The sequence below is a fragment of the Clarias gariepinus genome, chromosome 16, assembly GCF_024256425.1.
Source record: "Clarias gariepinus isolate MV-2021 ecotype Netherlands chromosome 16, CGAR_prim_01v2, whole genome shotgun sequence".
In the NCBI taxonomy this organism is placed as follows: Eukaryota; Metazoa; Chordata; class Actinopteri; order Siluriformes; family Clariidae; genus Clarias; species Clarias gariepinus.
This window is the reverse complement of record NC_071115.1, coordinates 9,458,629-9,470,815: the sequence shown is the minus strand read 5'-3', so window position 1 is coordinate 9,470,815 and position 12,187 is coordinate 9,458,629. Positions and strand designations below refer to the sequence as shown.

General features: G+C 39.9%; 1 protein-coding gene across 1 annotated transcript; it reads right to left on the bottom strand.

Moving 5' to 3' along the window:
* Positions 1–331: 331 nt before the first annotated feature.
* Positions 332–11,486, bottom strand: LOC128544626 (ninein). Its single transcript, XM_053514862.1, has 17 exons — positions 11,119–11,486; positions 9,635–9,776; positions 9,454–9,549; positions 9,302–9,358; positions 9,155–9,223; positions 8,966–9,055; positions 7,188–7,297; positions 6,658–7,105; positions 3,571–5,823; positions 3,264–3,411; positions 2,888–2,993; positions 2,606–2,765; positions 2,017–2,124; positions 1,080–1,166; positions 868–973; positions 719–792; positions 332–630 (listed from the first exon to the last, which is right to left on the bottom strand). The coding sequence occupies exons 1-17, from the start codon at positions 11,247–11,249 to the stop codon at positions 568–570; spliced, it is 4,248 nt and encodes a 1,415-aa protein (XP_053370837.1). The 5' UTR covers positions 11,250–11,486; the 3' UTR covers positions 332–567.
* Positions 11,487–12,187: the final 701 nt, after the last annotated feature.

Below are 12,187 nucleotides of genomic sequence, written 5' to 3'. Positions count from 1 at the left end.
CGAGAAACATGAGCAAGGCACCAAGGGAGATTATACATCTACTGTCTGTAAAAGAAAACTCAATTAAAGTTTTAATACAAACAATACAATGTGGAATAGGCATTATTCAAGCATAAATTTACTAATTTCACTAATATGAAATATTTATGGACACCATTCATGTTTTTGTCACCCGATAAAACCTGATTGGTTATGAATTTTGTAATAATGCATTTTCTGATGGTTAACTTTTAAGAAAGTCTTCTTTGTAACAAACAACACATTTTGCTTTATGTTATTTATTAAAAAATAAAAAAAAAGAAAGAAAGAAAGAAAGAAAGAAAAGCATCAGGTAAATTTCATTGAGCTAAAAGTCTTAAAAAATAAAGTATAACAAAACTGTGAACAAAGAGCAGGGACAGATTGGACAGACTAAGGAAAGATCTCAGCATCATTTTATACAATAACAAATAAAAATATAAACCCATTCCCTTTATGTACAACTTATTAAAAAAATAAATTAATCCCATATACACAACACACAGAAACAGTGAAAGTGCACACATACAGAGAGACAATGTGATCTTTCTACTTGCTGCCCGATTCAAAAAGCTTCATTTTCTCCTGAACAGAAAGGCGTTCCTTCAGACTCTGAGAAGTAATAAACGAAGAGTTAAAATCATTTCATTTTCTCCTACTTTGTGTCTTACTTTGCTTGAGTACTGTACATGGTTCTGACCTTGGATCTGGTTGATTGGTTTAGTTTGGTACGGTTCTTCAGGAAGTCAGGATTACTTCTCGACTTCATCACATCTAGTACAGACATAATCAATGTTTTGTGTCATGTGTGTGATTGGCAGGCACACGGGTTTGAGTGTGTTTACTCACCGTAACTTTGGCTTCGTTGCCTGGACGTCTCGGTGCTGCGTTTAGCACAGGCAGATGAACATTTTACTCCTGAAACACTCATCTCATTCAGCAGCTTCTTACTATTCTGAAAAAAAAAAAAAAAAAAAGCCCACGCATACAGTGTCTGTTTAATAACATCAGCGCTACGGAATTTAACAGATCAGAATTAACGAAAAGAAATACTGTATTACTCTGTTTGCAGCCTGAAGCTCCTCCTTTAGTGAGCTGATCTCTTGCTTCAGACATTGGATTTCTGACTCCTTCACTCTTAACGCCACCTAAACACACACACGCACACATTTGCCATTGTGTCTTGTCTATGAATTTGGAACATGCACTAACCAAAATAATAATAGAATTTCAAAATTTAATCCCAAACCCTTTTAAACCATGCATCAATCTCCAAAATCATGATTGCTTTTGGCAAAAATATCAGAATATTTACAAAATCATATATAGTGGTATAACCATGCATTTAAAACAGAATTCCTTTTATAATACCTAGATTAGTCGGAGGTCAAGATGTGTTGTCTTTGGTTTTTATGAACCATGAATTGTGCATTTGTGCGGGAAAAAATGGTAATCGTTTTCAGACAAGGCGTCCCAAATGTCAAAACATGGAGTCAAAAGAAAATCAGTAACCATGGTAACCAGCAAACTTGGTCAAAGTCCTATTTTCTGAACTGTCTGTAGTACTAACTGTACTTACAAGGGGTGTTCAGGTCCTTGTACTTTCAATTGAGCAGAATAAGAGCACACAATTATGAAAGTAAAAACTCTCTTTATTTCGCTTACTTAATATGGGAATGACTGCAGTGGGCTCCAATCATCAATCACGACGTACAGCCTTCTTTAAAATGTTCAAAATTTTTTTTTTTTACATTTTCTAATTCTTTATTGCAGCCAAGAGTCTCATCACTTTTAAAGTCTTCTGTAAATTTTGCTGGTTTCACATCACGCCTATTCCTACCTTCATGTGGATTTTCCTACATCAGCCCTTCCCCAAGTAATGTATTACTCCTAGACAACTGTAGGGCTACTATCTAATAATTATTTAAAGATAAAACTTAAAAAAAAAAAAAATCAAAAAAGCAATTGTGCGTGTAATAAATGACTGAATGCTTTTACCTCCAGCTGAATAACATCTTTGCCTTGAGAAAATTCTGCTTGTTCAACTCCTCCATTCACACTGGACTGCATTAGCGCAAGTTCAGCCACTAGACGCTTATTCAGGTTCTAGAGAACAGAATTACAGACAGATGTGCACACACACTTTTAATGTTGCTTCAGAGAACCACCAAAACTGAACCACCAAAAAAAAAAAAAAAAAGGTAAGAAGGGTGGCACCAAGCAACTAATCCAACCAAGGAGATTTTTAAACTTAATTTGGATTACAATCAGTCCAACAAATTATTTAAAATTGGAAAAAAAAAAAATGTGGAACTGTAAACCTGCAGAAGAAATGTAGTCAAGGAAAAAAAATGACTGGAGATCACTTAAATGCTTGGAGAAGTCGCATTTTGCATAAATAAAAAAAAAAAAAAAAAAAAAAAAACGTTTGATCTCTGCAAGGCAAAAAGGTCAAGTCAGTCCAAAATGATTCAGAAAATGTAGTCCTATGACACGGTCACTGGTATCTAGCCTTGAAATGGACCATGGAAGATAAGCAGCTTTCCGAAGAACATTAACTGTGAATGTTTTCTGTTGGTTAAGTTACCTTATTGCGTGTATGGAGTTCCTGATTTTCTCTCTCTACAGAGCACAGGGCTTGTCTTTCAGTCTCTATGGTTCGACTCAGGTGTGCATTCTCCAAGCATTTCTGAGAGTATTGCTCAGACAACGCCTCCAGCTCCCTGTGTAGTGAATCCAGCTCTTCTCTGAAAAACACAAAAACTCTTGAATCATTTGTTCATGACAAAGTAACATAGTTAAAAAAAAAAAAAAAAAAAAGAGAGAGAAATTCTTCTTTAGAATTGTTTGCACACGTACACACACTTACTTAAACTGGGCATGAAGTTTATTGATGTCTGTGCTGGCTCCACTCCGCTGAGCTTTTTGACATTTCTCCAGCTCCTCTTTATGAGCTTTACGCATGGCCTCAATAGCTGCACATGCACACAATAAAACGATATTCACATAATACACAGATCTGAATGTAATCAGATAATAATGTAATGGGGGTGGGGTTCTAGAAGACCGATTGTGTTGTGACGATTGCATGTAGTCCCAGTACAGAGTTCTGACCGATCCCTTAAGCAAAATGGTGCCTTCTGGGCGGACACACTAACAATTCCAAAGGTAGTTACTCTGACCGCTTGAATTTTGGCACAGAACCCAAGCTTCTTATAATAGACATTATGAAATTGGTCTTAAACCTGCAATTGTGGCATTAGTTTCTTCTTGGAGTACTCGCTCTTTCTCCTCCAGAAGCTGTTCCACCTCAATCTGGTGCTGTCGCTGCATTTCCTCAATCACTCTCTGATGACTTTGTTCCATGCTGCTGAAGCCGAGTTCACAGGTAACCTAACACACAAGCAAAGATTTATATACTGTACACACACAAAATTACGGAAACTAGTCACAAAACCAATCCAAAACCGATCCAACATGAAGCATCAGAGGAACAAATCTAGATTCCATGTTAGAAAAATGTAGCAAGTACCTCTACAAATAAGTAAGTACCTTAAGTGTCTCCAGTTCCTGTTCATATGCCTTTCTCAAAGTGTTTGCATCTCCTCTGCTAATCTCTTCTTCCAATTGTCTAATCTGCATCTCTAGCTCACTGATTCTTTCCTTCATAGCAGTCACAGAAAGTTTGCCATCTCCATTACTGGATTCTGTTTGGGCCATAGTCTGGGACTGGACCTGTGTGTAGTATCCATGGAGACGAGTCATCTCTTCTTCGTGGATTTGCTGAAGCTCCTTGAGCTTTTTCTTACACTCTGCTTCCAGATGCTGCACTTCTTGCCCCTTTATCTGGGCATCTGTCTCTGCAGAGATACGCGCCAGCTTGGCCACCTCCAAAACTACAAGATTTTCACGCAGCTTTTCTTCATAGTGCTCTGCCTGTTCCTGCAAGAGGGTTTCCAGTCTGTGGCACTGGCACACAGCCTGCTCGCGCTGATTTTGCAGGAGACGCACTTGCTGCTGCAGACTTACGTGTAGTCGGCTTGCCATGTATGCCAGACTGGCCTGGAGCACCACGGCCTGCAGAAGGGCTGGAGAAATCTTAGACAGTGCACCTGCATCTTCATCCGAAGGATGAAGCTGCCTGGAGAGGGCCTGGAGGGAACGGGCTTGTGTCCGTAGAGCTACCACTAGACGGTCTTTGTCCATGTCTTCTGGGTAATATCCCAGATTTTCACATTGTGTCTGTTCCTTACAATGATCAGACACTTGGAGTCCTGTTTTTAAACCGTTTTCTTCTTTACTATCAAGTGGTCCATCCTCAGAACCTAGATAGAATGGGACATTAAAATTCTGTGACACATGCTCTTGCTCTGGGTTGTGAAAGTGGTTTGTGTATGTGAGGTATGCTAATTCAGCCTTCATACATATGCTAAAAATCTCAAGCTCATCCAGAATGCAATCTGCCTCACCTATTTCAGGATGGTATGAGAACAACTGAGAGTAATCTCTTGAGACTGGCACCTCAAGCCTCCAATCATAAGTCCCTCTGAAAGTCTTGGTGTGGGATTGCAACTCTGAAAGTTTGCTAGGATGCTCAAGTGTCGAAGCCATCTTCTGGATGACCAGTGACTCTAGAGACAGCAGCCTGCTAATTATGGTTTGAGATATCAGCTTTTTTGGACTCGCCCCTTCTTCTTGCAACGCTTCCTGGAGATCTAGGGTATGAGATATGTGCACACTTCGTTGGTCTTCAACATTAACCTGATCAGCAAGTTTTTGCTGCTGTTGTTTTAGGTGCATAGTGATCTCTTGAAGTCTCTCCTCTGTGTCACACAATTTGTTCTCCAATACTTGTATCACAGAGATTACTTGTTCTGATTCATCTCCTTGTGAAACTGGTTGATGATTTGGAGAAACAAACCCGCTATTCTTGACCTTCCCTCCCATGTTTGACCTCTCCTGGAGATGGTGCCTTTCATCTTTTGGCCACAAGTGCTCAGTCATTTCCAGGGTCAAACCTGAGCAACCCATTTTAATAAACACTTCTTGCAGTTCCCGCTCCTTTTTATTAAGCTCTTCTTGTTGCTGCTCCATCTGAATTCTTAAACGCTCTTCATGTACCCTCTCACAATTTTGCAACGTGCCACGCACAAACTCCAACTCTTCACATACTTGCTCGTAGTTATGCTCCATGTCATAGTACAGGGTCTCCTCGCTCTGAAGCCGTACCTGCAACCTACTCAACTCACTGTCCGATTCATCTAGCTGGTTCTGTAATTCTTGGCACTTTCTCTCCAGCTGCTCCACAATGGTCCCTGTGGGCATCTTTTGCAGCATCACTTCAGTTTGCATAAGACGCTCCTCCAGCTCCTTCCCACGCTTCTCAGCATGCTCCAGACTATCGCCGAGACTCCTCCTCTCTCTTTCTTGACTCTCTTCCAGGAGGCGCAAGTGTCGCTCTAGGCGAACATCTTTAAGAGCCTGGGCCTCCTCAGTAGCCTTCAGACGTCCTGAAACTTCTTCCAAACAGCTTCGCAATTCCTCCAGTGCAATCTCTCGTTCCTTTAGGGTGGCTTCAGTTTTCTGTAGTTTTGACTCCATTTCATGTAGACTGTCCAGTGCCTCATTCAATTCAGTCTTTAGGCGGGACTCAGAGAGTTTATACTCCCTCACCTCTCTCTCACTTGTCTCATACATGGCCTTCAGTTCCCTACGAAGTGTTTGAAGCTCCAGCTCCCACTGCCAATCCGTTTGCACAGACAGGGACGAGAACGTGACTGGTGATGCCGTGGTGTCAAGATTAGTCTGAAACAGACCAATAAATCTATTTCATTAAGCAGCAACAGAGATGGAAAATATTAGCATACATATAAAGTAGTTATTTGAAAAATATACTTGGATGCATCATTTAGGTCTGCTAATGTAAAAGATTAGATTTAAGCAATTCAGCAGCACGGTGGCTTAGTGGTCAGCACTGTCGCCTTACACCTGCAGGGTTCAATTCCCGCCTCAGGTCTGTGTACTGTACATGAAGTTTGCATGTTCTGTCTGTGCTTGGTGGGTTTCCTCTGGGTACTCCGGTTTTCTCCCACAGTCCAAAGACACAGAGATTAGGCTAATTGGCCAATTTACCAAATTTCTCATAGTGCGTATATGTATGTGTGTGTGCCCTCGGATAAACTGGCAATCTTTGCAGGGTGTGCCCCGCCTTGTGCCCCAAGACTCCTGGAATAGAATCCAGGCCCCCCGCGACCTTGTAGAAGCCCTACAGAAAGGCAAAGCCATTATCCAGCAAAAGACTTACCAAAGAACCCTTTTTAGAGAGTGTAGGGACAATAGAACTAAACCTTAATTGAACTTTGTTTACTTTTGCATGTGGTTTTCTTTTTTCCAGCATTTTGATGGTCTATATAATTATTTCAGAAATTAAAATAAGAACAATCGATTACAATTTTGACATCATGTTGCTTCATTGTCCAACCCCACAGACAATAATCCTGTGAGCTAAATAATTAAAGATTATTTCTAAAAGTTTAGAAAAGGTTATTTTTTTAATTTAATGAGTAACAGGGATTTGTTACACTGACCCATGATGCAAATGATACCCCTTCTTTTACTATGAGAGTATGATGCACATACCTTCTCTTTCATCTGTGCATTAGAAACATCTTTAAAGACATCCACACCATCAACTTCTGCACTCCTCCGATCATTTGGTTTACTGGCGACAATACTGGATCTCACCATGAGCGGCGACGTATCTAAAGGCTTTGTAACGTGCGGAGCCTGCCCGGTCTCACTGTTCACCGCTGCGATGAAGCTTGCAGGGTCTTCAGGAGACGATGCAGGTGCAGGGGGCACGAAGTCATCACAGACCAACTCTGATTCTATTCCTGCCTGCCTGCTGAGCATCTCTCTTTTCTTCTGCATGTGACTGTACTCAGCCCAGTCAAAGGTTTTGTAACGCCCCTCTTTGCGTCGTTCACCGACACTGCTCCGTTTCTCCTCTTCTAAACATGAGGAGTTTGGCGGAAAGGAGCACTTACTTTCAGAAACCATGCCCATTGGCACCTTTTGAGGAAGAGAGCTAAGAAAGAATAAATGAGCAGGAACTTGAAAACTGAAATATAATCTTATGGAAGCCCTAAAAATATGGGAAATGACTTTACCATGTGACATCAGGAGCAACAGATGTCTGAACATTCTTTATAACTGCCTGAATCCAGTTCCGGCGAATCCCGGATGTCATTACACAGAGAGTAAAAACCCCATCTTCAGTCTGAAAGATATTCATAGACATGATCAAATTAAATACATTAGTTGTACACTAGCAACTTGTAAAAACAGTAAAACAGTAAAAATTTTAAATCTGTGATTGCAGACCTGATAACGTCTCGTCCTGCCTCGCAAAATGCAGTGAATCATTTAAAATGTATCAAAAAATAAATAAGTAAATTAATAACCATAATATGACGGCTTGACCAAAATAATGCAAAAGCAGGCATAACTTTTTTTTAACAAATGGCATAGGTCATTCAAATTACACATATTGTAACAATAAGTCTTGCTCTATATACAAGTGATCCATTTCCACCATTGTTGAACCCAACTGTCGATTCTTCTTTAAAAATCCCTTTTGATGATCCCCCACTGTGTGGTTTCTATTCATTGCTGTTTTCTCATTCTCTAAAACAACTTCACCCATCTGTGCACACTGCCTGTCAATAGTCTTATCTCCATAAACATTCTGTAGCACAGTGGGAGACCATGTGTGACAAAGGGGATTTTTAGAAATGAGTAAAAGAGGGGGGTTCACAAGGTGCAAATACATCGCTTGTGATGGGGACTACGTTGAGTAGTACCTTTGTACCTAACAATATGTGTAGCTTGAAAGTCCTTTTTTGCATTTCTTTTGATACAGCCCTAATAATAATAATAATTATTATTATTATTATTATTATTATTATTAATAATAATAATTTTATTAGTAGTAGTACTAGTAAGAGTAGTATTAACAACAATATATTGAAAAATAATCCTGAAACTGAACAAATCTGCACACTGACCAGGGCCAGTGTGTAAAATTTAATAAGTGTACTTTCTTGGTGTTACAGTAAATATACATGTATCTAATATTAACCATGTTAAAAGACAATGAGAAATTTAAGTTCATATTAAAATAATTTATAAAACATTATTTGTAGTACAATGGCAAAAAGTGAGGACACCGGTGCTTTCAAGTCCTGGCAAAAATATGAATAATGCTATAATATTTTGTTGTATTTTTAAAAATTAAATGTACTATTAACTCTAATGTTAAGATGTGGAGCTTCACAAACTCAAAGGTTTGCAGGTCTGAGGTGCATCCTCTGGAGGCTGTTTTGCTATAGTGCTAGGACAAGCGTTCGACTCAAACCAGGGCTTTTGATTGTGCAGCGTCAAACCAGAGTTGGACTACTTGCTTAATATCTGAAGCGCTGGCCTTCCAGGAATTCCATTAATGGTGCAAACATAAAAAAATGGCTTGGAGTGAATCAGGACAATACGTGGCATGTGGCAAGAGCCAACTCCCAGCCAAGTTCGCATAATATACAAGTGTTCACAGACAGATCTACGAGTCTCTTTCACAAGTTGTTGTCTAGTTATCCATTGATTTTCAAGGATCAGGCGTTCAACTCGTTGAATTTAGAAGGGAAAAGCTGCAGTATGCTCAAAGGCAGTTTTACTGCAGCTAAGAGTCTCATCACCGTACTATGCATAAAGCTTTCTGAAAATCTATCACAAATCCCGGTTTGACTTGAACACCCCTCATATGAGATGTATGTATATATATAATACGAATATATTGTATTAAATAGAAAAGAACAAACAATCTGAGATGCTTAATACAAAAGTACTCAAATAGAACGATTTCCATATGCAAAAGATGTGGATTTGTGGTATTTACGTGAATTCGAAAGCCATAGTTTCTCTGCACAGGAAAGTCTGTGATGTCATAACATGTGGACAGGTTGATCTCACCATCTAGATCTGCGGCCTGCAATAAAAAAAAAAAAAAAAAAAAAATCTGATCTCTAAGCACTAGTGGACGCCACATCATCTGGAGAAGCCTTTATTCCATCACATGCAAACATACCTCTTCAGCAACTGTATCCCTGTAGAATCTTAAACTTTGGTTAGTAAGAACAAACCAGTGCTTCTTCCACTGAAATAAGAAAAGTAAACACCACATTTGAGCATTTCAAACTGAGAAAAAAATTCTCAAAAATTTAAATTACTGTACCTTTCCATCTTCTTCCAGTCTCATCATCCATCCCTTCTTAAAATTTAGCAGGTCAGGCTGAGAGAAGGACAGAAAATCATCACAGGTATACTGTTACAACATTTGGTGGTTCATCTATACCACCAGTGCAGTGTTTTGTTGGCTGTACCCACCGTAGAAGTGTGTTCAGCCAAACTCCGCTCCAGCGATTTGGAGCGTCGGCAGGTGGAAGCAGAAACACCAGATGCACCACGACCACAAGCAAACGCCTGCAGGAATGGAAACCCACCAGAATTCAGAATTAACCACTTCTGAAGCTGCACCATATCCAGACCAGCATCTCAAACAAGATACCTGCGTCGTGCCGTGATCTGCTTTCTCATCTTGATCATATTCCGAAGCAGAGCAGGTAGATATTGATAAGGAGGAACACGGCTCGCTGGTCGACGTGTACATCCCATTCTCCTGTTCAAACTGATTAATCACCTGTGATCGCCTGAAACACACAGCAAAATGGGTGTCTAATATGCATAACAATGACAGGGGTATATTCTGGAGCAGTAGAAAAAAAGTTCTTTATAAAAGGTGTATCACATGGACATATTGTATATACAGTAGGATGAGTTAGAGAGTGACACAAGTCAAATTAACATGGAGCAGGTTGTGGATTGCTCAACTTCTATTGTTCAGATGCTGCAGATTTTATTTTATTTATTTTTTTTTAGAGAATCCACATAACTTTGCTGGCTTCACACTTTGACACTTTTACAGTGTACAATGTCGTGGTCTATTAATTTGTAAGCAATAACTCTTATACAATTTGCAGTCTGGACTACGTCTGTGCCATTAGGAAGAAAAAAAAAAAACTCCACAGACCTGGTCATTCAGATTATCAGGTGGCTTCATTTTATCGCCACATAACATTGCTGAGTCTAGACCTGACCATCTTAAGCAACCCCAGATCATAACACTGCCTCCAGAGGCTTTTACAGTGGCCACTATGCATGATGGGTGCATCACTTAATTTGCTTCCTTTCTTACCTTGATAGAAATTATCTGATTAGTCTTACTACAAAGGGTTTTTTTTTAAGGCCACACATGATTGGTTTAATCCCAATCATAAGAGTTGTAAATGAAAAAAAAGAGAATGTAAATGCTCTTACAGAACCTTCCATATTCAACATACTGTAGCTATGGTTGTTACTCTTGATTTTTTTTACCACTCAACTTCAATTGTTAAATGATCTCCATTCATGATTTATTTTTTTCTGACCCCATTTATTCCACGAAGTTGACAGTTCAGAATTAACGTTTCAGGATTTAAATATACTTAATTATTTTCTTTGCTTGTAGTCCAGTAATTTGACCCTTCTGAAATGGCGGCTTTTTTTTTTTTTGTGGCCAGGCATGGTCATTTCTGGCTGGAAAGTTCATATTAATGCATTACTGGAACACGTTATTGCATCTAAAACAAAAATGTACAAGATCTTTTATAGTAAAAAGTCTTCAGAGGACTTTGTGACTTGTTAGTATCTAAAAAAATTTTTGTGGATGTTTGGTAAAATCAAGCCCAACCTGGTTTACTCGTAGAATGAATAAAAAGCGTGATGTCATTCTTTAAGTCAGCCACAACACTAAAGGGATTGAAAGCATAAAGTGTTGTTACAATGGCACCTGTCAAGGAGTGGGATCAACTGTATTAGACAGCAAGCGAACAGCCAGTTCTCAAAATATACATGTTGAAATCAAGAAAAATGTACAAGCATAAAGCTGACAAGGACCAAACTGTGCATCTAAATAACTTTTCTATCAGTAAACAAGTGGTGACTACTTCTTACCTGCGCTGCTTTCCAAACAGACGGTACACCTCCTCTCTTCCGGGGCTGTGTGTCCTGTTCGTTTCACCTCTTCCACGTCTGAGCAAGTGGGATCCTGATGCATGAACCTGCTGCTGTCCCTTCTCTTCCATTGCACCAATTATCTTTCCCTCTCTAAAGCCTGATCACACCTTCGAACCCACCATTAGCTGATCTCAGAGAGCCGACTCCGGATAGCGCAGAAGTTGAGAAGTGAAGCCCACAAAAAAGTAAAAGTAGTGGCAGCAGTGCCGAGATGTTCACACCTGTAGTCCTGGTCGGGGCCGGTCGGTGTTTCCTCAGCATCAGATCTCGTTTTCTCCAGGGAAGAATATCCACTCTCTATGCTTTCACGGCTCTTCCCTGTTGAGGGGGAGGGGGTGAAAGAAGCAAATGGGAAATTAGTTCAGGCGTTCAAGCCTATGTGCACATTTTCCTGGCAAATCAGCAGGCAGGGCTGGCCGAAACATCCTGCAAATACGAAGACAAATGGATGGCGACAACACACCTGCAGTACGCATCAGCATCTTTACAACAAAGAAAATGATTTGGATTGATTGATAATGCACTCTAAATGGCACTATTTTTTTTTCTAAGACAGGTCACTAGAAGGTTTTTCATGAGACTGCACAGATATGCACAGTGGCATTAATTAACATTCACTAAAGTACATGTATAAAAAAAAATTATAAAGAAACCCAGATGGCCATCGCATTTCTGTTTTTGCTCTTACCGTTTGTGCTAAGGCGACCAGGTAACTGACTAAGTGTAGAAAAGAGGTCAGAACTGGTAGAGGAGATACTTAAAAGATCATGGCCTTTTCTGCTGCTGGAGTTGACTCCGCCTTTCCTGCTGTGCTCCTCGCGGTCCTCTTGAAGCCACACCCGTGGAGAAGAGAGGAGTGCACCACCAACCTCCACACTCCCAATATCACTGCTACTTTTATCTTTACTACGGTTCTGGCCAACACTACTATCATTAGCACCGATACTGGGGTGCAGATATTCAATACCGATACTGGTTTCAGGGCTTCTTTCCTTGGTGTCGTTTC

What these genes read in the sequence shown, in the direction of transcription:
- LOC128544626 (XM_053514862.1), bottom strand. Translation starts at nt 11,249, where the DNA reads ATGGAAGAGAAGGGACAGCAGCAGGTTCATGCATCAGGATCCCACTTG. An exon ending in CTGTTTGGAAAGCAGCGCAG is followed by an intron (nt 9,777 to 11,118) that starts GTAAGAAGTAGT and finishes TGTGTGTTTCAG; the next exon opens with GCGATCACAGGTGATTAATC. An exon ending in AAGATGTTATTCAGCTGGAG is followed by an intron (nt 1,167 to 2,016) that starts GTAAAAGCATTC and finishes GTGTGTGTTTAG; the next exon opens with GTGGCGTTAAGAGTGAAGGA.